Source organism: Rana temporaria, chromosome 2 (genome assembly GCF_905171775.1).
Source record: "Rana temporaria chromosome 2, aRanTem1.1, whole genome shotgun sequence".
Lineage (NCBI taxonomy): Eukaryota > Metazoa > Chordata > Amphibia > Anura > Ranidae > Rana > Rana temporaria.
The window spans coordinates 17,081,578-17,103,584 of record NC_053490.1 but is presented as its reverse complement, the minus strand read 5'-3'; the positions used below and the strand labels follow the sequence as shown (position 1 = coordinate 17,103,584).

Genomic DNA, 22,007 nt, shown 5'->3' with positions numbered 1-22,007 from the left:
GTACAGATGCTCAGTGATAGATATCGGGGTGCACTGGCATGTCAGGATATCCAGCACAATGATGGGGTACAGATGCTCAGTGGCTGATATTGGGGTGCACTGGCATGTCGGGATATCCAGCACAATGATGGGGTACAGATGCTCAGTGATAGATATTGGGGTGCATGGACTGTGTCTATTTGCTCACCTCTTCCAGTTGGAGTTGTCTGTGGCCCTGTAATGTGTTGACTTGGTTTCTCAAACGTTCTTTGGATCTTTCCAGCTCCTCACATTCCGCCCTCACCTGGCGCTCCCCTTCCCGTGTCTCTTCCAGTTCTTTCCTACGGCGCTCTGTCTCCTATCCGAGAAAGGATTTTTAGAAGGTCATAACAATGAGATTCTGTGCCATGAAATGAGGAGGATAATAAAGAGGCCTCTGATGGTATAGGAGGAGGTGATTCACAGTTCATTGTATATTACCAAGATGTGTTATGTGGGGGAGGGGTGTATTTCTCACTTGTTATACTGTGGATCACCTCATATTATGATAAACATAACATAACATATGATAAACATGTCCAAGCTAGATATGTAAACAACCTGTCACTCAAAGCAAGGACAGAGGAAAGGACTTTTTATTTAGACAGGTTTTTATCTGGAAGTTCCTTTTCACTGAACAATAAAAGAGGATTGCTCAGAGCTGGATCAACTCTGTGTGGCAAGACTGGGCACAGATGATAGGAAATCTTATACTCTACATTGTGACATCAAAAAAATAAAATAAAAATCGGGTTTACATCCACTTTAAAAACTTGCCAACCAGCCGCCGCAGTTATACAGCGGCAGGTCGGCTCCCCTGCCCGAGAGCCCGTAGCTCTACGTCGGCTCTCGAACCGGCCACTAGGGGCTCTCGTCCCTGACTTCCGTGCGCGTGCCCGGCGGGCGCGATGGCCGCCGGGCACCCGCGATTGCTCTTTACAGAGCGAGTACCGGGAGCTGTGTGTGTAAACACACAGCTCCCGGTTCTGTCAGGGGGGGAAATGCTGATCTTCTGTTCATACAATGTATGAACAGCAATCAGTCATTTTCCCTAGTGAGGCCACCCCCCCCTATAGTTAGAACACACCCAGGGAACATACTTAACCCCTTCCCCGCCCCCTAGTGTTAACCCCTTCCCTGCCAGTGGCATTTTTATAGTAATCCGATGCATTTTTATAGCACTGATCGCTATAAAAATGCCAATGGTCCCAAAAATGTGTCAAAAGTGTCCGAAGTGTCCGCCATAATGTCGCAGTACCGGAAAAAAAATCGCTGATCGCCGCCATTACTAGTAAAAAATAAATATTAATAAAAATGCCATAAAACTACCCCCTATTTTGTAAACGCTAGAACTTTTGCGCAAACCAATCAATAAACGTTTATTGTGATTTTTTTTTTTTTTTTAAATATGTAGAAGAATACGTATCGGCCTAAACTGATGAAAAAAATACTTTTTTTATATAATTTTTGGGGGATATTTATTATAGCAAAAAGTAAAAAATATAATTTTTTTTCAAAATTGTCGCTCTATTTTTGTTTATAGCGCAAAAACTAAAAACCGCAGAGGTGATCAAATACCACCAAAATAAAGCTCTATTTGTGGGGAAAAAAAGGACGCCAATTTTTTTGGGGAGCCACGTCGCACGACCGCGCAATTGTCAGTTAAAGTGACGCAGTGCCGAATCGCAAAAAGTGCTCTGGTCTTTAACCAGCAATATGGTCCGGGGGTTAAGTGGTTAAAGTAAATCTAAAATAAATTGAATAAGAAAACTGTATAATGTATAGCCAGCTTTAGAGTCTTTTCTTTATATCTGGTCATTGGGCACTTCCCAATCTGCACTCTGATCCTCTGAACTGACACTCTAATTTTCATGATGAGAAGGATATTGAAGGATCCTCTGTATTGGAAGAGATGGTATGAGAGTCCAGGTTCACTGCTGCCTAATGCCGCGTACGCACGATCGGAAATTCCGACAAGAAAACCTTGGATTTTTTTCCGACTGAATGTCGGCTAAAACTTGTGTTGCATACACACGGTCACACCAAATTCCGACCTTCAAGAACGCGGTGACGTACAACACTACAACGAGCCGAGAAAAATTAAGTTCAATGATTTCGAGCATGCGTCTAATTGATTCTGAGCATGCATGGTTTTTTTTTGCGTGTCGGAATTGCATAGGGACGATCGGAATTTCCGACAAGAACTTTTCCCGTCGGAAAATTTGAGAACCAGCTCTCAAATTTGGCGGAAATTCCAACAGAAATAATCCGATGGAGCCTACACATGGTCGGAATTTCCGACCAAAAGCTCACATCAGACTTTTCTTGTCGGAATTTCTGATCGTGTGTACGCGGCATTAAAGTCTTCACTTTCTACCTGGCCCCTCCCATTCTGCACTCTGGTCCTCTGAGCTGACACTCTAATTTCCCTGTATTTTTCCAGGAAACCTGTACACACACCAGCTCTGCGTCTTGCTGTCTTTGGGAGAGGATTTCGGCTTCCTTTGTCCACCTTTCCCGTTCCACATAAACCTCCTCCACCCGGGACACCGCGGACTGGAGCCTGGAAGAGACAAAATAATATAAAACTGATCTCCGTATTACATCCTTCCACTGTTCTCTACATCTCCATCTCATATTTATCCAATGTATCCTTGAGGCTGGGTTTACACTATTGCGAATTGGATGCGGGATCCTAGTGTCCAATTCGTAATAGCAGGAGAATGTGAATGGCTCTCTATGGAGCCGGTTCACATATCTATGGTGCGGCTCCGATGCGAATTTGCACAGGAGCCCTGTGCATCTTTGGTCCATTTTAGGTCCGAATTCAGCCAAAAATTTGGGCTGAAATCGGACCTGAAATGGTGAACCAGGACTCACAGGACAGTGGCGGTTCGTCCATAGAGGGCGCTGAAGCGCCGCCCCCTTTGGCTCTCACCGCCACTGAGTCTAATAACATAGATTCATGCATTGCACGAATCTATGTTATTGTCCCGCTGCCGCCCACTATTCACTATTCAGCTGGCCGGATGTTGAGCGCCAGCCAGCTGTATAATGGCAGCTGGTTGGCTGTACGGAAGTGCCTATCAGAGCCAGCCAGTGTACAGCCCTCGGGTCCCCGGAAGCTTATCCTCGGAACGCACGGGGGTGCGTTCCTTGGATAAGACTGACAGGCGTCTCAGCCAATCAGGTTGGCCGGTTCTGGCTACCGGTAACCTGATTGGCTGAAGCGTCATTGAGGGTGAAAGAAGACGCGGGGGGGGGGGGGGGAAGGGGCATTTTTCAGGGCACAGTGACATCAATGGGCACAGTGGCAACAGTGGGGCTGCAATATTTTTTTCCGTTTGTGCCCCCGCAAAAATTTTGACCACCAGCCGCCACTGCACAGGACCCCCTGCTGGGAGCCGCATCGGCATTAGGTGTGAACGGAGCCTTACTGCCTCCATTCCCCTCACACCACTAATCCTCCTCAGAGTCCTCATTTCTATCTGAATTACTCTATATGTTAGTTCTTTCTTTCATTCCTCTTCTCTGTATATCCAAGCAAAACATAAAAAATGTACCCACCACATATTTGCAACAGATGCTCACTTCCCCAAGTTGTATCCCCTGCAACACTACAATTACAGTGTTTGGCAGAGGCGATTAAGTTCGCATGTGTCGCGCTATATAAGTTTCTCATTCATTCATTCATTTGCCAGAAATCCGGTGAGTTCCTAACTTCCTGTTTGAGCTGACAACATGGTGCCTCTGCTGCAGTAAAACCCTGGAGTGTTGTCAGCCCTACCTGAGCAAACTATAGAGCCCTTCCCCTAGACCAGGGGTCTCCAAACTATGGCCCGAGGGCCGGATGCGGCCCTTTCCTAGCCTTTATCAGGCCCTTGGGGCACTAATGATATGAGGTACTATTCTTCCCGCTGACAACAGCAATGGGGCATTATTACTCCCACTGGTACTAGTGATGGGGCACTACTCCTCCTCCTATTGATCACTAACATCAAGGCCATGTTTACCCTTACTGATGTTGGGCCGAGACATTTTCTACCCCCAATGGCCACAATCCGGCCCCCTTAAAATCTGAAGGACAGAAAACTGGCCCTTTGTTTGAAAAGTTTGGAGACCTCTGCCCTAGACTACATAAAGCCACCTATCCCCCACATACATTGGCCCAGATTGACAAAGCACTTACGCCGACGTATAACAAGTTACGCCGACGTTAGTGCAAATGTGCGCCGTCGGATCTGTGCGCCAGACCCACGAACAGATATGCGCCTAAAAACAGGCTACACCCCGCCGACGTAAGTGCAAATGTGCGCCGTCGTATCTGTGCGCCAGACCCACAAACAGATATGCGCCTAAAAACAGGCTACACCCCGCCGACGTAAGTGCAAATGTGCGCCGTCGTGTCTGTGCACCAGACCCACGAACAGATATGCGCCTAAAAACAGGCTACACCCCGCCGACGTAACTTGCTTACGCTGGCATAGGGTGGGCGCACATTTAGGCTGGGCCGCTCCTATTGATTAGCCATTCAAACATGCAAATGAGGGAAATACGGCGATTCAAGAACCTGCGTGTGCCCGGCGCAGGCTACGAGAGGTGCGTGTAAGTTGTACGTCCGGCGTAAAGTTATTCCCCATAAAGGAGGTGCAACCCGGCAACAGACATGCAAAGGTCTGCACCAGGGAACACAAGCCGGCGTATTTTACGTTGGACGTGTGTCTGGCTGGGCGTAGGATACGTTCACGCCGTACGCAGTGATCCGGCGTAGTTTAGGCAGTTGTTCCGACGTGGTTGTGCGCAGGCGCAGGGGGTTGCGTCCACGTCACGGCGCATGCGCAGTTCGTGATACGTATCTGTCTGGCGCTCGGCCCATCATTTGCATGGGGTCACGCCTCATTTGCATGGGGTCACGCCCACTTCCACCTACGCCGGCGTACGCCTTCGAATCCCACGCCACGCTGGCACAGCGTTGGGAGCACTGGCTTTTTGAATGAAATGCTTGCCTCTCTGCGCTACGCCGGCGTACGCCGTTTGCGCTACGGCGGCGTAATGTGCGCCCACACTCTGAATCTGGGCCATTGATTTCTTCTTCAGCAGAAGAAGGTGACTTCCAAGAACCTTTTTACCAAATTGTATTGAAACTGTACTGTCTGCCTTCATTTTGTAAAGCGCTGAGCAAACTGTTGGCACCATATTAATCCTGTATAATAATAGTAGCCTTTCCTTCACCATTTGTATAGGGAAATGACCCTTGAGATGTGCTCCCCGCATTTTCCTCCCAGTTCCCCCTTCAGCTCCTCCTCTCACCGTTCTATTTCCTTCACAATGGTATCTCTACAATGTGCAAAGAATTTAAGGAAGATATTGATGAAGGAGATGAAGGTCCTCGGGGAGGTCAGTGGGAGTTCCGGCCACATCCTCTGACAATAACCCTGAGCCGATAGGTGGATAAGAGACATCACTTTGGGAAGAGATACGGGTGAGCTCCAGGTACCTAAGAGGAAACAAAATGGTCACAAGACAGGCAATAGATAAAGATAAAAGGGGGCCCCCTGAGGATCAACAAAACCAGTGCCGATCCTGACCGCCCTGCTGCAGAAATTACACCTTACATTAAAGTGAGAAGCGGGGGGTGTGCTGACTTCTTACCTCTTCTCCCATGCAGCCAGCGAGTTGAGAAGCGGGGTGAGGGGCCTAAAATGACTTCTCACCAGGCGGGGCCTCTAGTAATTTGGGGGGCCCTCCGCAGCTTTGCGGGGCCCTAAGCGGCTTGCATAGTGAGCCTATAGGGCGGATCGGCCCTGAACAAAAAACAACACATGCCTGCAAGGAATGCATGAAAGGAGAGTACAGCCAAAGTTCGTTGTCGGTTGATGTCACAGAGCCGCTGAGAGCCGGAGCCGGCCGCTCCCGCCCCCTCCACAGCTCAGGGAGGGACAGAGGAGAGAGGGGTGACTGACAGTCCTCTGCTCTCTGCTCAGGGAGCTGTGAGAATTGAGCGACCAGTTGCGGCATCAAGCTAAAGCAAGTATGTTTTAACCACTTGCTTACTGGGCACATATACCCCCTTCCTGCCCAGGCGAAATTTCAGCTTTCAGCACTGTCACGCTTTAAATGAAAATTGCGCGGTCGTGCGACGTGGTTCCTAAACAAAACTGACGTCCTTTTTTTCCCCACAAATAGAGCTTTCTTTTGGTGGTATTTGATCACCTCTGCGTTTTTTATTTTATGCGCTATAAACAAAAAAAGAGCGACAATTTTGAAAAAAACACAATGGGCTAGATTCAGGTAGCCGGGCGCATTGTTACGGCGGCGTAGCGTATCGTATTTAAGCTACGCCGCTGTAAATCAGAGAGGCAAGTGCTGTATTCACAAAGCACTTGCCTCCCAAGTTACGGCGGCGTAGCGTAAATGGGGCCGGCGTAAGCGCGCCTAATTCAAATGAGTATGAGAGGGGCGTGTTTTATGTAAATGGCTGGTGACCCGACGTGATTGACGTTTTTTACGAACGGCGCATGCGCCGTCCGTGTACATATCCCAGTGTGCATTGCTCCAAAGTACGCCGCAAGGACGTATTGGTTTCGACGTGAACGTAAATTACGTCCAGCCCTATTCGCGAACGACTTAGGCAAACGACGTAAAAAAAGCAAAATTCGACGCGGGAACGACGTCCATACTTAACATTGCGTACGCCTCATAGAAGCAGGAGCAACGTTACGCCGGAAAAGCCTTACGCAAACGACGTAAAAAAATTCCGCCGGGCGCACGTACGTTTGTGAATCGGCGTATCTAGGTCATTTGCATATTCTACGACGGAAGCGCCACCTAGCGGCCAGCATAAATATGCACCCTAAGATACGACGGTGCAAGAGACTTACGCCAGTCGGATCTTAGGCTAATTTCGGCGTATCTTGCTTTCTGAATACAGAAAGAAGATACGCCGGCGCAGTTTTGAATTAACGCGGCGTATCTATAAATACGCTGGCGTAAATCAATGCTGAATCTAGCCCAATATTTTTTACTTTTTGCTGTAATAAATATCCCAATTTAAAAAAAATATATACCGCGCACTTTTTTCCCCTTAAAATAAGGGTAAAATCGTGGGTGCGCGATATACGCCGATACCCGCTTCCCGCGCTGTGTTTGAACGCCGCCGCCGACATATACCGAGCGCAGCACACTCGGGTACACTCGGCCAGGCTCGGCTCCGCTCGCGGTCACGCCCTGTGCCGCCTCCTAGCCTTTATGCGAGAGGAGCCGAGCCCAGCCGAGTGTACTGTGCTCGGTATATGTCGGCGGCGGCATTCAAACACAGCGCGGGAAGCGGGGATCGGCTCAAAAACAGCACGGGAAAAGCGGGGAGGACACCACCAAGGCCGCAGATGGACGCCGGACCGGACAAGGCCGCCGATGGACGCCGGGCAACTGTAAGTAACTGTATCTGTAAATTGTCAGTATTTCTATTTTTTTCCTAGGATTCTCCTCTCCGGTGCGCGTATAGGGCGTTAAATACGGTATATTTTTTTTCTCAGTTTAGACTGATACGTATTCTTTTACATATTTTTGGTTAAAAAAAAAAAAATCGCAATAAGCGTATAGTGATTGGTTTGCGCAAAAGTTATAGCGGCTACAAAATAGGGGATAGAATTCTGAAAAAATATTTTTTTTACTAGTAATGGCGGCGATCTGCGATTTTTGTCAGGACTGCGATATTGCGGCAGACATATCGGACACTTTTGACACATTTTTGGGACCATTCACATTTATACAGCGAACAATGCTATATAAATGCACTGTATAAAATATGACGGGCAGGGAAGGAGTTAACATTAGGGGGCGAGGAAGGGGTTAAATGTGTGCCCTGGGAGTGATTCTTACTGTGGGGGGAGGGGACTGACTGGGGGAGGTGACCAATCTGTGTCCCTATGTACAAGTGACACACCATCGGTCTCCTCTCTCCCCAGAGCTACACGTCCCTGCCGATCGCGGGCACCTGGCGCATCGGCATCTCGGTGACACGCTGGGAATGCACGCACCGCGGCCGGCGCCCGCGCGCCCCCCAGTGCCCGGAGGACCCGAGGCCGTAAAAAGATGGCCTCCTGGCATTGTAGAGCCACCTTGTGGCCGTCTTTTTACAATGGCCTGGGTCTGAAGTAGTTAAAAAAAAAGGCTTTAAGGGCTAGTTTACACTTGCTTCAAAACAAGGCTTTGGACACGGAAAGCTCTCTGAACGCCAGTCAAAGCTCCTGTCACTAAATAAAATGATTAGCTTACAGTCCTGTTTACACCTTGCTTTTGCTTGGTGCTTCGGTGGGGCTTCAAGCGAGCTTTGCCATAGAGTTCTATGGAGGCTTTGAAGCACCACTAAAGCACCAAGCAAAAGCAAGGTGTAAACAGGACTGTAAGCTAAACCATTTTATTTTGTGACAGGAGCTTTGACTGGCGTTCAGAGAGCTTTACCAAAGCCTGTCCGAAGCCTTGTTTTAAAGCAATTGTAAATGAGCCCTTATTCAGCGTACACACGATCGAAATTTCCGACAAGAAAAGTTTGATGTGAGCTTTTGGTCTGAAATTCCGACCGTGTGTAGGCTCCACCGGACTTTTTCTGTCGGAATTTCCGACAACAAAAATTTGAGAGCTGGTTTTCAATTTTTCCGACAAGAAAAGTTCTTCTGATCGTCTATATGCAATTCCGACGCACAAAAAAAAACACGCATTCTCGGAATCAAGTCGACGTATGCTCGGAAGCATAGAACTTCATTTTCCAGTCCATAGCAACCTTCCATAGCAACCATCCATATCAACCAGTCCATATCAACCAGTCCATAGCAACCAGTCCATAGAAACCAGTCCATAGCAACCAGTCCATAGCAACCAGTCCATAGCAACCAGTCCATATCAACCATCTAAGCAACCGGTCCATAGAAACCAGTCCATATCAACCAGTCCATAGCAACCAGTCCATAGCAACCAGACCATAGAAACCAGTCCATATCAACCAGTCCATAGCAACCATCTAAGCAACCAGTCCATAGAAACCAGTCCATATCAACCAGTCCATAGCAACCAGTCCATAGCAACCAGTCCATAGCAACCAGTCCATAGCAACCATCTAAGCAACCATCTAAGCAACCAGTCCATAGCAACCATCCATAGCAACCAGTTCATATGCAACACAAGTTTGATCCAACATTCCGTCGGAAACAAATCCACGGTTTTCTTGTCGGAATTTCCGATCGTGTGTACGCGCCATAAGTCTTTGTAACGACTTAATTTTCCCTTTTTTGGGTCTTTCTTACATTTTATTTTTATATCTGGTGATCCTGACAGTAAAACACATCCTGTCCCGGGGTGACAAGGCTCCCTCACTATACCATATCTTTAAAGGGACTTCTGACTGTTTTGGGCTACAGAACACCACCTCCTCCTCCTCTTCTCCATGATGTGGGGGGCTTTGTAGTTCACACAAAGGTAAACTGGGCAGGGCCAGTACCATTTACAGCACAGCAGAAAGTTATCAGCTGACAAGATTTCTGGCAGGATCAACAGGTATTTTATTTTTTTACAAATCAAATAAGAGAAGTTCACTGTTAGGGTTTATTTCTACTTTAATAAGTCCTGATATATCATCGGGATCTCTGGATATCACTCACCTGGCAGCTGCTGTAGAAGCTTCTCAGAAACGTAATAAAGAGAGGAGAAGTCCCATGGCTGATAAATGTCTGTATAGGTGTACCGGGAGAGCCGGGGGGAAGGGCTCGGGCCTCTCTGAATAAATATGACATGAAGGTTATCCCGAATCTGGCTGCTGTACCTGTAGAAAGAAGAGAGAGAATAACATTTCTATTACATCTTCTACACCTGTACCCCTAAATTGTCACCATTCCCCCGTGACCCCACTTCTGTATCTTCCTCTCTTCCCGCGTCAAAATTAAAAAATTTTTTTTTTGCGTAAGTCGTCCGTGAATAGGGATGGACGTAATTCACGTCTAAGTTAAAACAATGACGTTGTTGCGACGTCATTTCGCGCAATGCACGGTGGGAAATTTAGAAACGGAGCATGCGCAGTTCATTTAAATGAAACACGCCCCCTAAGCGCCGATTTGAATTCCGCCGCCAGAAATACACTACGCCGCCGTAACTTACGGCACAAAATCTTTGAGGATTTGAAAGAATGCCCTCCTAATGGGCACAGCCGGCATGCAGAGGAAGCAACTCAAAGCAGGATTGGTGGGATCTTCTTATAATGGGCACAGCAGATGTACAGACCCGGGAACTCAGCACAATACTTTGTGACCTCTGCCGGGTTAGCCCCCCCCATATAAAAAAAATTGACTTTTTTTTATGCAGTTTGTTAGATCTTTGTTAGATCAGGTTAGATCAATCATTGTTTGCGTTAGATCACACACAGAAGAAGCAATATTAACAGTTATTTGCTGGGGGGGCTAACCCGTCACCAGCCCCCCCTATCAAATTTTCTGGCCAAAAATCATTCAGGCTAATAGATATTCGTTAGATCCGGTAAGATCAAGTGGTTTTAACGTTAGATCTCATATAATTAGACACTTATTAAGTGATTAATGAGGGGGGGCTGGCCCCCCCTTATCAATTTTTTGGGCCAAAAATCATTCCTGCTAATAGATATTCGTTAGATCCGGTAAGATCAAGTGGTTTTAACGTTAGATCTCACATCGTTTCCGAGATATTCCACATAAAAAAATTGATTTTAGGTGGTACATATGCATGGACATATGGACGGGTTGGCCCCCCCTTATCAAATTTTCTGGGCGAAAATCATTCAGGTTAATAGATATTGGTTAGATCCAGTAAGATCAAGTGGTTTTAACGTTAGATCTCACATAATTTCCAAGATATTCCACATAGAAATAGGGATATTAGGTGGTACAGAAGGTACATCCATCTACAACTGTCTCTGGAACCGTCTTTGGATGGTTCTCTAGCAAATGCCAATAGTCTCTCCTCACACCTCTGTTCATCTTCCTGCCTCATGGTGATCTCTCCTCAGACCAACAAGCTTAAGTCTTTAGCTAGCCCCCTTTCTTGCAAAGCAAAAGTAGTAGCTCCGCCCCTCGTAGAAATCAATGGTGCAATTTTGGGATGAGACTTCAAGTCCCGTGGTCCTCTGCTGCTGCTTGATTGGCTCCCTCACCCTGCCAATAGGGACACAGAGAAGAGAGCATAGTGGGCGGGATGCCAGTGAATGAGCGCCGCTCGTCACTCAAGGAAGAGGAGACAGGGACTGACAGGCATGATCTCCCTCAGTGAGTGCCTGTGTCAGTGTCTATTCAGTCCGACGTTTGCTGGCGGGAGGTGCGGGACCATGGGTGACAGAGCAGCCCCCGCTACACACTCCCCCCACCAAAGAACCTTTGGTCCACCAAAGGAGGAAAATAGTCTATGACGTGTATTTCTATGTGGAATATTTTTTAAATAATGTGAGATCTAACGTTAAAACCACTTGATCTTACCGGATCTAACGAATATCTATTAGTCGGAATGATTTTTGGCCCAAAAAAATGATAAGGGGGGGGCCAGCCCCCCTCATTAATCACTTAATAAGTCTCTAATTATGTGAGATCTAACGTTAAAACCACTTGATCTTACCGGATCTAACGAATATCTATTAGCCTGAATGATTTTCGGCCAGAAAATTTGATAAGGGGGGGCCAACCCATCCATATATCCATGCATATGTACCACCTAAAATCTATTTTATTATGTGGAATATCTCGTAAACGATGTGAGATCTAACGTTAAAACCACTTGATCTTACCGGATCTAACGAATATCTATTAGCCTGAATGATTTTTGGCCAAAAATATTGATAAGGGGGGGCCAGCCCCCCCTCATTAATCACTTAATAAGTCTCTAATTATGTGAGATCTAACGTTAAAACCACTTGATCTTACCGGATCTAACGAATATCTATTAGCCTGAGTGATTTTTGGCCAAAAATATTGATAAGGGGGGCCAGCCCCCCCTCATTAGTCCTTGTATACACCCAATATCTGTATTTGTATGTGGAATATCTCTGAAATGATGTGAGATCTAACGTTAAAACCACTTGATCTTACCGGATCTAACGAATATCTATTAGCCTGAATGATTTTCAGACAGAAAATTTGATAAGGGGGGGCCAACCCGTCCATATGTCCATGCATATGTACCACCTAAAATCTATTTTTTTATGTGGAATATCTCGGAAACGATGTGAGATCTAACGTTAAAACCAGTTGATCTTACCGGATCTAACGAATATCTATTAGCAGGAATGATTTTTGGCCCAAAAAATTGATAAGGGGGGGCCAGCCCCCCCTCATTAATCACTTAATAAGTGTCTAATTATGTGAGATCTAACGTTAAAACCACTTGATCTTACCGGATCTAACGAATATCTATTAGCCTGAATGATTTTTGGCCAGAAAATTTGATAGGGGGGGCTGGTGACGGGTTAGCCCCCCCAGCAAATAACTGTTAATATTGCTTCTTCTGTGTGTGATCTAACGCAAACAATGATTGATCTAACCTGATCTAACAAAGATCTAACAAACTGCATAAAAAAAAGTCACATTTTTTTATATGGGGGGGCTAACCCGGCAGAGGTTACTTTGTGCTGTAATGTGTCCCTCTTTCTCATCTTATAAAGTTGGGAACAGGGAGGGGAACATGTCACCATAGCAACAGGCAGTAGCGACGTCATCACTACGAAAGCCTGGCCTCCTCTAGAAGGATCACTATAGCAAAGGGAAGCATCAGAGCCATCATTACAGAGGTCTGACCTCGTCTGGGCATGTCACCATAGTAACAGTGTCATCATTGAAGAGGTCTGACCTCGTCTGGGCATGTCACCATAGTAACAGTGTCATCATTACAGAGGTCTGACCTCGTCTGGGCATGTCACCATAGTAACAGTGTCATCATTGAAGAGGTCTGACCTCGTCTGGGCATGTCACCATAGTAACAGTGTCATCATTACAGAGGTCTGACCTCTTCTGGGCATGTCACCATAGTAACAGTGTCATCATTACAGAGGTCTGACCTCGTCTGGGCATGTCACCATAGTAACAGTGTCATCATTACAGAGGTCTGACCTCTTCTGGGCATGTCACCATAGTAACAGTGTCATCATTACAGAGGTCTGACCTCGTCTGGGCATGTCACCATAGTAACAGTGTCATCATTACAGAGGTCTGACCTCGTCTGGGCATGTCACCATAGTAACAGTGTCATCATTACAGAGGTCTGACCTCGTCTGGGCATGTCACCATAGTAACAGTGTCATCATTACAGAGGTCTGACCTCTTCTGGGCATGTCACCATAGTAACAGTGTCATCATTACAGAGGTCTGACCTCGTCTGGGCATGTCACCATAGTAACAGTGTCATCATTACAGAGGTCTGACCTCTTCTGGGCATGTCACCATAGTAACAGTGTCATCATTACAGAGGTCTGACCTCTTCTGGGCATGTCACCATAGTAACGGGCAGTAACAGTGTCATCGTTACAGAAGTAATTTCTGACATGGTGAACCGCTCATATCTGTTCTGCTGAGTGACCCTCATTGTCATGAAGTTGGGAATCGTGATCAGAGTCCCCGAGAGACAAAAGAGAGAACCAGGGGGTTTGACTCTCCAGCATTTAACAAATACCGAAAATATCAGCTTTGGCTGGAATGACCTTTAAAAGAAAAAAAAAAAATTCTCTCTTCAAATGTAACATCGGCTGTATTATAAACATGGTAGGGGCAGATCCACGTACAGCGGCGCATATTACCGCCGGGCGTAGCGTATCTAAGATACACTACGCTGCCGTAACTTACCTTTTTTTTTTAATCCTCAAAGAATTTGCGCCGTAAGTTACGGCGGCGTAGTGTATCTTTGGCGGCGTAAGGGCGCGCAATTCAAAACGATGTGATGGGGGCGTGTTTTATGTAAATACGTTGTGACCCGACGTAAACAACGTTTTTTTGAACGGCGCACGCGCCGTCCGTGGGGGTATCCCAGTGCGCATGCTCGAAATTAAACCGGAACAAGCCAATGCTTACGACGGTGACGTCATTCTACGCAAATCCCTATTCGCGAACGACTTACACAAACGACGTAAGAAAAACCAAAATTCGAGGCGGGAACGACGGCCATACTTAACATTGAGTACGCCTCATATAGCAGGGGTAACTATACGCCGGAAAAAGCCGAATGCAAACGATGTAAAAAAATGCACCGGCCGGACGTACGTTCGTGGATCGCCGTAACTAGCTAATTTGCATACTCGACGCGGAATTCGACGGAAACGCCACCTAGCGGCCGGCGGAAAAATGCATCTACAATCCGACGGCGTACTAAGACGTACGCCTGTCGGATCGATCCCAGATGCAGTCGTATCTTGTTTTGTGGATACAAAACAAAGATACGACGCAGGAACTTTAAAATTATGCGGCGTATCAATAGATACGCCGGTGTAATTCTTTTGTAATTCTTTTGTGGATCTGCCCCGGTAGATGTTAGTAAGACCTGAATTTCTCTTTGAAGTAGAAGCCTAGATGTTGGCAGGAACAAATATGGCTCAACAACAAGTAGGTGAACAGAGTCCAAGAAAATGCGTTATTCATACAACTAACCTTCCACAACCATTTGCAATAAAAAAAAAAAAGGAAAAAAAAAAATTGCTGGTTTAAAATCCATCACTTGGGTTCATTTGGTTTCCTTGTGATGATGTACATGTATTTGACCACAAGATGGAGTCATGGAGTAGAGTGATTTTCCAATGTGCGGTGTTGTACCTGAATTCAACCACAAGATGGAGCCTGGGAGTCGAAAAGGGTTCCGATGGACGATGTAATACACAATTTTGTCCACAGGATAGAGCCAGAGAGTCAAATGATTTCCAATGGGCGATGTCCTGCACGTATTTGACCACAGGATGGCACCAGAGAAACGAATGATTTCACAATAAGCAATGCTATACCGTATTTGAACACAGGATGGAGCCAGAGATTAGAAAGAGCTCCCAAGAAAGAGCTCCCGTATATGAGAACAAGAAGGCGCCATAGAAAAAAGAATCCCTCTACTCTCTGACTCCATCCTGTGGTCAAATATGTGCATAACATCGCCCATTGAAAATCATTCTACTCTCTGGCTCCATCCTGTGGTCAAATATGGATACTGGAAAACCATTCTGCACTCTGGCGCCTTCTTGCGGCCAAATATGTGTATAACATCACCCGTTGGAAGTCAATCTACTCTGTGGCTCCATCCTGTGGTCAAATACGGGTATAACAGTGTCCATTGGGAAATCATGCTGACTTCTGGCGCCATCCTGTGTTCAAATATGGATATAGCGTCACCCATTGTAACATAAATTCTCTGGCGCCCTCCTGTGGTCAAGTAGGGGTATAAGCATTACCCATTGGGAAATTATTTTATTTTATGGCGCCATCCTGTGGTAGAATATGGGTATAGCATCACCCATTGGGAAATGATTTTATTCTATACTGTCAGAGTCTTGCTATGCCTCATGGGAATTGTAGTTCTGCAACAGCTGGAGGTCCGCTAATTGCATATCCCTGCTCTATAGCATCACCAATTGGAACATTTATTCTCTGGCGCCCTCCTGTGGTCAAGTATGGGTATAGCATCACCCATTGGAAAATAATTGTATTCTATGGCGCCATCCTGTGGTAGAATATGGGTATAACATCACCCATTGGAAAATCATTCTGCACTCTGGCTCCATCCTGTGGTTAAATATGTGCATAACATCGCCTATTGAAAATCATTCTACTCTCTGGCTCCATCCTGTGGTCAAATATGTGCATAACATCGCTTATTGAAAATCATTATACTCTCTGGCTCCATCCTGTGGTCGAATATGTGCATAACATCGGGAAATCCCATTGGGAAATCGTTCTATGCAAATATGTGTATAACATCACCCATTGGGAAATTGTTATATTCTCTTGCACCATCCTGTGGACAAATACTGGTGCCAGAGAGTAGAATAATTTCTCAATGGCAGTCTTTTATATTGTAGTCTATGATATATATGTTATGTTGTCATTACAGTATAATTGTGCTATAGTGTTATACACAGTTCGCCGCATATGCTAAATGTGTGGCTTTGATTGTTTGATCTGTAAATTGATTAAAAATAATCCCTCCCACTTTGGGACAACCCATTTCTACCCCACCTATATAATATTACAGATAAAGACATTTGCAAACCATATGATATCTGATATATAGCAAGGTGTGTTTTTATCTATTTTTATACAGTTACAGCAAAAGTCGGACTTATGTCAACACCAGATTTTCAAAATGAAATCCAGGGATACCCTACTGACAACACCCACAAAGTCAGTAGGGGTCAAGAGTACGAAACACAGAGTTCAGGGGGCATAATTAAGTAATGCAGGGAGTTCAGTGGTTAGGATAGTGGCAAGACACTGTGCATCCATGCAGAAGCTGTGCACTGCACCTCACCCCCTCCACTTCCTGATACCACCATCACTAGTCCTGGGGGGGGGATGACATTTTGGTGGGCACCCCAGCACCCCTTAGATTCAGACCTGCTCTCTATGACCCATGTGTCTCTCTATGTCACATATTTTTCTGTTCATGTTCCATGTCTCTTGTCTCTCTCTATGTCCCATATCTCTCTGTCCATATTGTTATCTATGCCCCATGTCCCTCGTCTCTCTGTCTATGTCCCACGTCTAGCTGTCTATGTCCCACGTCTCGCTGTCTATGTCCCACGTCTCGCTGTCTATGTCCCACGTCTCGCTGTCTATGTCCCACGTCTCGCTCTCTATGTCCCACGTCTCGCTCTCTATGTCCCACGTCTCGCTCTCTATGTCCCACGTCTCTCTCTTTATGTCCCACGTCTCTCTCTTTATGTCCCACGTCTCGCTGTCTATGTCCCACGTCTAGTCGATGACGTCACCGCATTCGTGCCATTCAAAAGAAAGGCGGTTCTTTTGAATGGTGTGTGTCACTCGGCCGGCAAGAATCCAGGCCGTGGGGACAGGGCTTAAAAGGGGTTGTAAAGGTAAAACATTTGTTTCCTAAATAGCTTCCTTTACCCTAGTGCAGTCCTACTTCACTTACCTCATCCTTTTATTTTGCTTTTAAATGTCCTTATTTCTTCTGAGAAATCCTCACTTTCTGTTCTTCTGTCTGTAACTCCACACAGTAATGTGAGGCTTTCTCCCTGGTGTGGAGAAAGCCTCTTGAGGGGGCGAGTAGGAGGGTCAGGACTCCCACTAACACACATCTCCTTTCTCTATCTGCAAAGTAGAGAGTGTCCTGACCCTCCTGCACGCCCCCTCCCCCCTCAAGAGGCTTTCTCCACACCAGGGAGAAAGCCTCCAATTACTGTGTGTAGTTACAGACAGAAGAACAGGAAGTGAGGATTTCTCAGAAGAAATAAGGATACTTAAAAGCAAAATGGAAGGATGAGGTAAGTGAAGGAGGACTGCACTAAGGAAGCTATTATGGGATTTTTTTTTTTTTTTAACTTTACAACCCCTTTAAGCCCTATGTCTCTCTGTCCATGTCCCGCTTTCTATGTCGCATGTCACTCTCTATGTCCCATGTCTCTCTGTCCATGTCCCATGTCTCGCTGTCCATGTCCCATGTCTCTCTGTCCATGTCCCATGTCTCTCTGTCCATGTCCCATGTCTCTCTGTCCATGTCCAATGTCTCTCTGTCCATGTCCCATGTCTCGCTGTCCATGTCCCATGTTTCGCTGTCCATGTCCCATGTTTCGCTGTCCATGTCCCATGTTTCGCTGTCTATGCCCCATGTCGCTGTCCATGTCCCATGTTTCGCTGTCCATGCCCCATGTCACTCTCTATGTCCCATGCCGCTCTCTATGTCCCATGTCACTCTCTATGTCCCATGTCACTCTCTATGTCCCATGTCACTCTCTATGTCCCATGTCTCTCTCTATGTCCCATGTCTCTCTCTATGTCCCATGTCTCTCTCTATGTCCCATGTCTCGCTGTCTATGTCCCATGTTTCGCTGTCTATGTCCCATGTCTCTCTGTCCATGTCCCATGTCTCTCTGTCCATGTCCCATGTTTCGCTGTCTATGTCCCATGTCTCTCTGTCCATGTCCCATGTCTCTCTGTCTCTCTCTATGTCTTATGTCTCTCTCTATGTCTCATGTCTCTCTCTATGTCTCATGTCGCTCTCCATGTCCCATGTCGCTCTCCGCGTCCCATGTCTCTCTCTGTGTTCCATGTCTCTCTCTTATGTCCCATGTCTCTCTCTTATGTCCCATGTCTCTCTCTTATGTCCCATGTCTCTCTCTTATGTCCCATGTCTCTCTCTAAGCCCCATGTCTCTCTGTCCATGTCCCAAGTTTCGCTGTCTATGCCCTATGTCTCTCTCTCTCTATGTCCCATGTCTCTCTCTATGTCCCATGTCTCTCTCTATGTCCCATGTCTCTCTCTATGTCCCATGTCTCGCTGTCTATGTCCCATGTTTCGCTGTCTATGTCCCATGTCTCTCTGTCCATGTCCCATGTCTCTTTGTCCATGTCCCATGTTTCGCTGTCTATGTCCCATGTCTCTCTGTCCATGTCCCATGTCTTATGTCTCTCTCTATGTCTCATGTCTCTCTCTATGTCTCATGTCGCTCTCCATGTCCCATGTCGCTCTCCGCGTCCCATGTCTCTCTCTGTGTTCCATGTCTCTCTCTTATGTCCCATGTCTCTCTCTTATGTCCCATGTCTCTCTCTTATGTCCCATGTCTCTCTCTTATGTCCCATGTCTCTCTCTTATGTCCCATGTCTCTCTCTAAGCCCCATGTCTCTCTCTAAGTCCCATGTCTCTCTCTAAGTCCCATGTCTCTCTGTCCATGTCCCAAGTTTCGCTGTCTATGCCCTATGTCTCTCTCTCTCTATGTCCCATGTCTCTCTTTATGTCTCATGTCTCTCTCTCTCTATGTCCCACAGAGCTGTGTTTCTGATGTACACTCACCTTTCTCGCAAAGCTCTGTCGCCAGTAGGCCTGTTGCGGTTCTTTTCTACTTGCAGTACAGCTTGCATTAATTTATCTTCTTCGTCTTTGCTGTACAGTCCTGGAAAGGTCCCTTCACGGATCAGAACCTCTAGTTCTCTCAGAGATGTCTGTGTGGTGCCCTCATCGACTAGAAGAACTGTGGCAGTTCCCAGGACTCCAGCTTTCCAACAGGCCTCTCTAATCACAGCATGGATTTCCTCTGCTTTCTCTTTGCCGCTAATTTCCAGTAAAGTACAATGGGTGATTTGGGCTGCTAGTCTTGCCAGGCTTTTTCTACCAGTGCTGGGATGTTGTGAGAGCAAAACTAAGTGCCCCCGGGGGAGAAGAAGTGCTCGTTTGAGACGGGAAAGGTGCAGCTGGTCAGCAGGACTTAGAGTCAGGTCCTTAGTCTGTACGGTGGTGATGGTGTTTAGTGGGCGTTCTTTGTAAGTCAGAGAGTCTACTTTTTCTATGGTACCAAGATGGGATTCGTGGCAGAAATTCAGATCTTCAATGGGTTGATCATCCAAGACCAGTTCAATAGGAAGTAGACTCTCTGTTTCCTGAGTCAATGGGGAGGAAACACGGCTTGTAATTGTACTCACATCTGTATTTGTGAATAATTTTGCCTCTTCAGTTTTCTCCACTGCTTGGTCTTCACACGTCATCTCTTCCACTCCTCGAGTTTCCTTGGTTTCAGCTGATGATGGACAAGTCTCTGTTATGATATCTGAGGAAAGTGCTAAGGGCAGGGAGTCCTCATCTGAAGTATTCTCTGGGGGTTCCTGAGTGCAGAATGCCACCACTGTGCAATCCTGAAGGAGAACTGTGAACTTCTCTATGTCCATCTGGGTATCCAGACCATCACGAAATGTGCGCAACACTTCATGCATCCAAAGACGGACAACACCATATCTGATCAGTAAGGGGCTGGGGGCACCAGCAGCAGGTGGTACTGATAGATGTGTCCCTGGTGATGGGCACAGGAATGTCATACTCCGGAGCACCCTATGCAGGTGATGGAGGGAGAAGCAGTATTTTGGGGGAAGAGCTTGGATGACTTTCTGATAAAGATGGATGGAGGCCAGAGCCAAGGCTTCTCCAAACTCTTTAGGAAGCTGGACAGGGGCCGATTTCTTCAGCCAAGTCGTAAAGCGAGTAGTAAACAAGGTGAGTAGGATCTCTGGTCCAAATGGAGCTAGAACAAGCACAGAAAACAAGCGAGAAAGTCTGGGGGGCAAGGGAGTGAAGCCATAATCAGGAGGACTCGCTGTGGCCAGGAAGATACTAGATGTAGAGGAAGATGGGTCTGACAGAACATGACGTACCACCTCTAAAGCAGGATGGGAGTGTCCCTCAGAACCTGTGGGTACAAAGGTGATTAACATACATCATACCTACATACATAGTGTAACAGAAAGGGGGAAATTTACTAAAACTGGTACACCGAATCTGGTGCAGCTTCTAATTTCAGCTTATTCAATTTAGCTTTGACAATAAAACAATTTATTATATAAATCATTATGAAATAATTATTTATTTTAATATATTTTATTTTGCTGCGCTACGCTGATTTATACATACATATTTATTTTGAGGTGTTGTGAAATCACTTACAGTGGTTGGCAGGTCAGCATATACATTTATTTATTATATTTACTACTTTTAATTATTCATCATCCTTTGATTGCTATATGTTTTTTCTTATCAGAGAATGTAGTGTGGAAAATGGGGAATGAGCTATCAGAGAATATGTAATGTAGACAATAGGCCGAGAGCTACCAGAGAATGTAATTTGAACAATGGGTGGATAGCTAGCAGAGAATGTAGTGTGGACAATGGGGGGGGGGGGGGGCAGAGAGCTATTAGAGAATGTAGTGTGGACAATGGGGGGGGGGGGGGCAGAGAGCTATCAGAGAATGTAGTGTGGACAAAGGGGGAAGAGCCACCAGAGAATGTAATGTAGACAATAGGCCGAGAGCTACCAGAGAATGTAGTGTGGACAATGGGGGGGGGGGGGGGGGCAGAGAGCTATCAGAGAATGTAGTGTGGACAATGGGTGGGGGGGGGGGGCAGAGAGCTATTAGAGAATGTAGTGTGGACAAAGGGGGAAGAGCCACCAGAGAATGTAATGTAGACAATAGGCCGAGAGCTACCAGAGAATGTAATTTGAACAATGGGTGGAGAGCTAGCAGAGAATGTAGTGTGGACAATGGGGGGAACGGTACCAAAGAATGTAGTGTGGACAAAGGGGGAAGAGCTAGGAGAGAATGTAGTGTGGACAATGAGGGGGGGGGGGATCAAACAGAGAATCTAGTGTGGACAATGGAGGGTGAACTAGCAGAGAATGTAGTGTGGACAAGGGGGGGGTTAGGTACCAGAGAATGTAGTGTGGACAATGGGGGGAGAGCTGCCAGAGAATGTAGTGTGGACAATGGGGGGAGGGGGGGCAACCAGAACCAGATAATGTAGTGTGGACAATGGGGGGAGGGGGGGCAACCAGAACCAGAACCAGATAATGTAGTGTGGACAATGGGGGGCGGGCTACCAGAGAATGTAGTGTGGACAATGGAAGGAGAGCTACCAGAGAATGTAGTGTGGACAATGGGGGGTTAGCTACCAGAGAATGTAGTGTGGACAATGGGGGGGACTACCAGAGAATGTAGTGTGGACAATGGGCAGAGAGCTATCAGAGAATGTAGTGTGGACAAAAAGGGAAGAGCCACCAGAGAATGTAATGTAGACAATGGATGAAGAGCTACCAGAGAATGTAGTTTGAACAATGGGGGGAGAGCTACCAGAGAATGTAGTGTGGACAATGGGGTGAGAGCTACCAGAGAATGTAGTGTGGACAATGGGGGGAGAGCTACCAGAGAATGTAGTGTGGACAATGGGGGGAGAGCTACCAGAGAATGTAGAGTGGACAATGGGGGGAGAGCTACCAGAGAATGTAGTGTGGACAAT

The 22,007-nt window shown here is 46.5% G+C and overlaps 1 protein-coding gene across 1 annotated transcript in view; it reads right to left on the bottom strand.

Moving 5' to 3' along the window:
- Positions 1-22,007, bottom strand: part of DNHD1 (dynein heavy chain domain 1) — a 171,296-nt gene that overhangs the window by 44,681 nt on the left and 104,608 nt on the right. The window contains exons 27-31 of the mRNA XM_040339911.1: positions 19,023-20,406; positions 9,675-9,835; positions 5,329-5,515; positions 2,479-2,581; positions 188-337 (exon numbers count right to left, since the gene is read on the bottom strand). Of these exons, the coding sequence (XP_040195845.1) occupies positions 188-337; positions 2,479-2,581; positions 5,329-5,515; positions 9,675-9,835; positions 19,023-20,406 (1,985 nt within the window). The remainder of the gene's footprint in view (positions 1-187; positions 338-2,478; positions 2,582-5,328; positions 5,516-9,674; positions 9,836-19,022; positions 20,407-22,007) is intronic.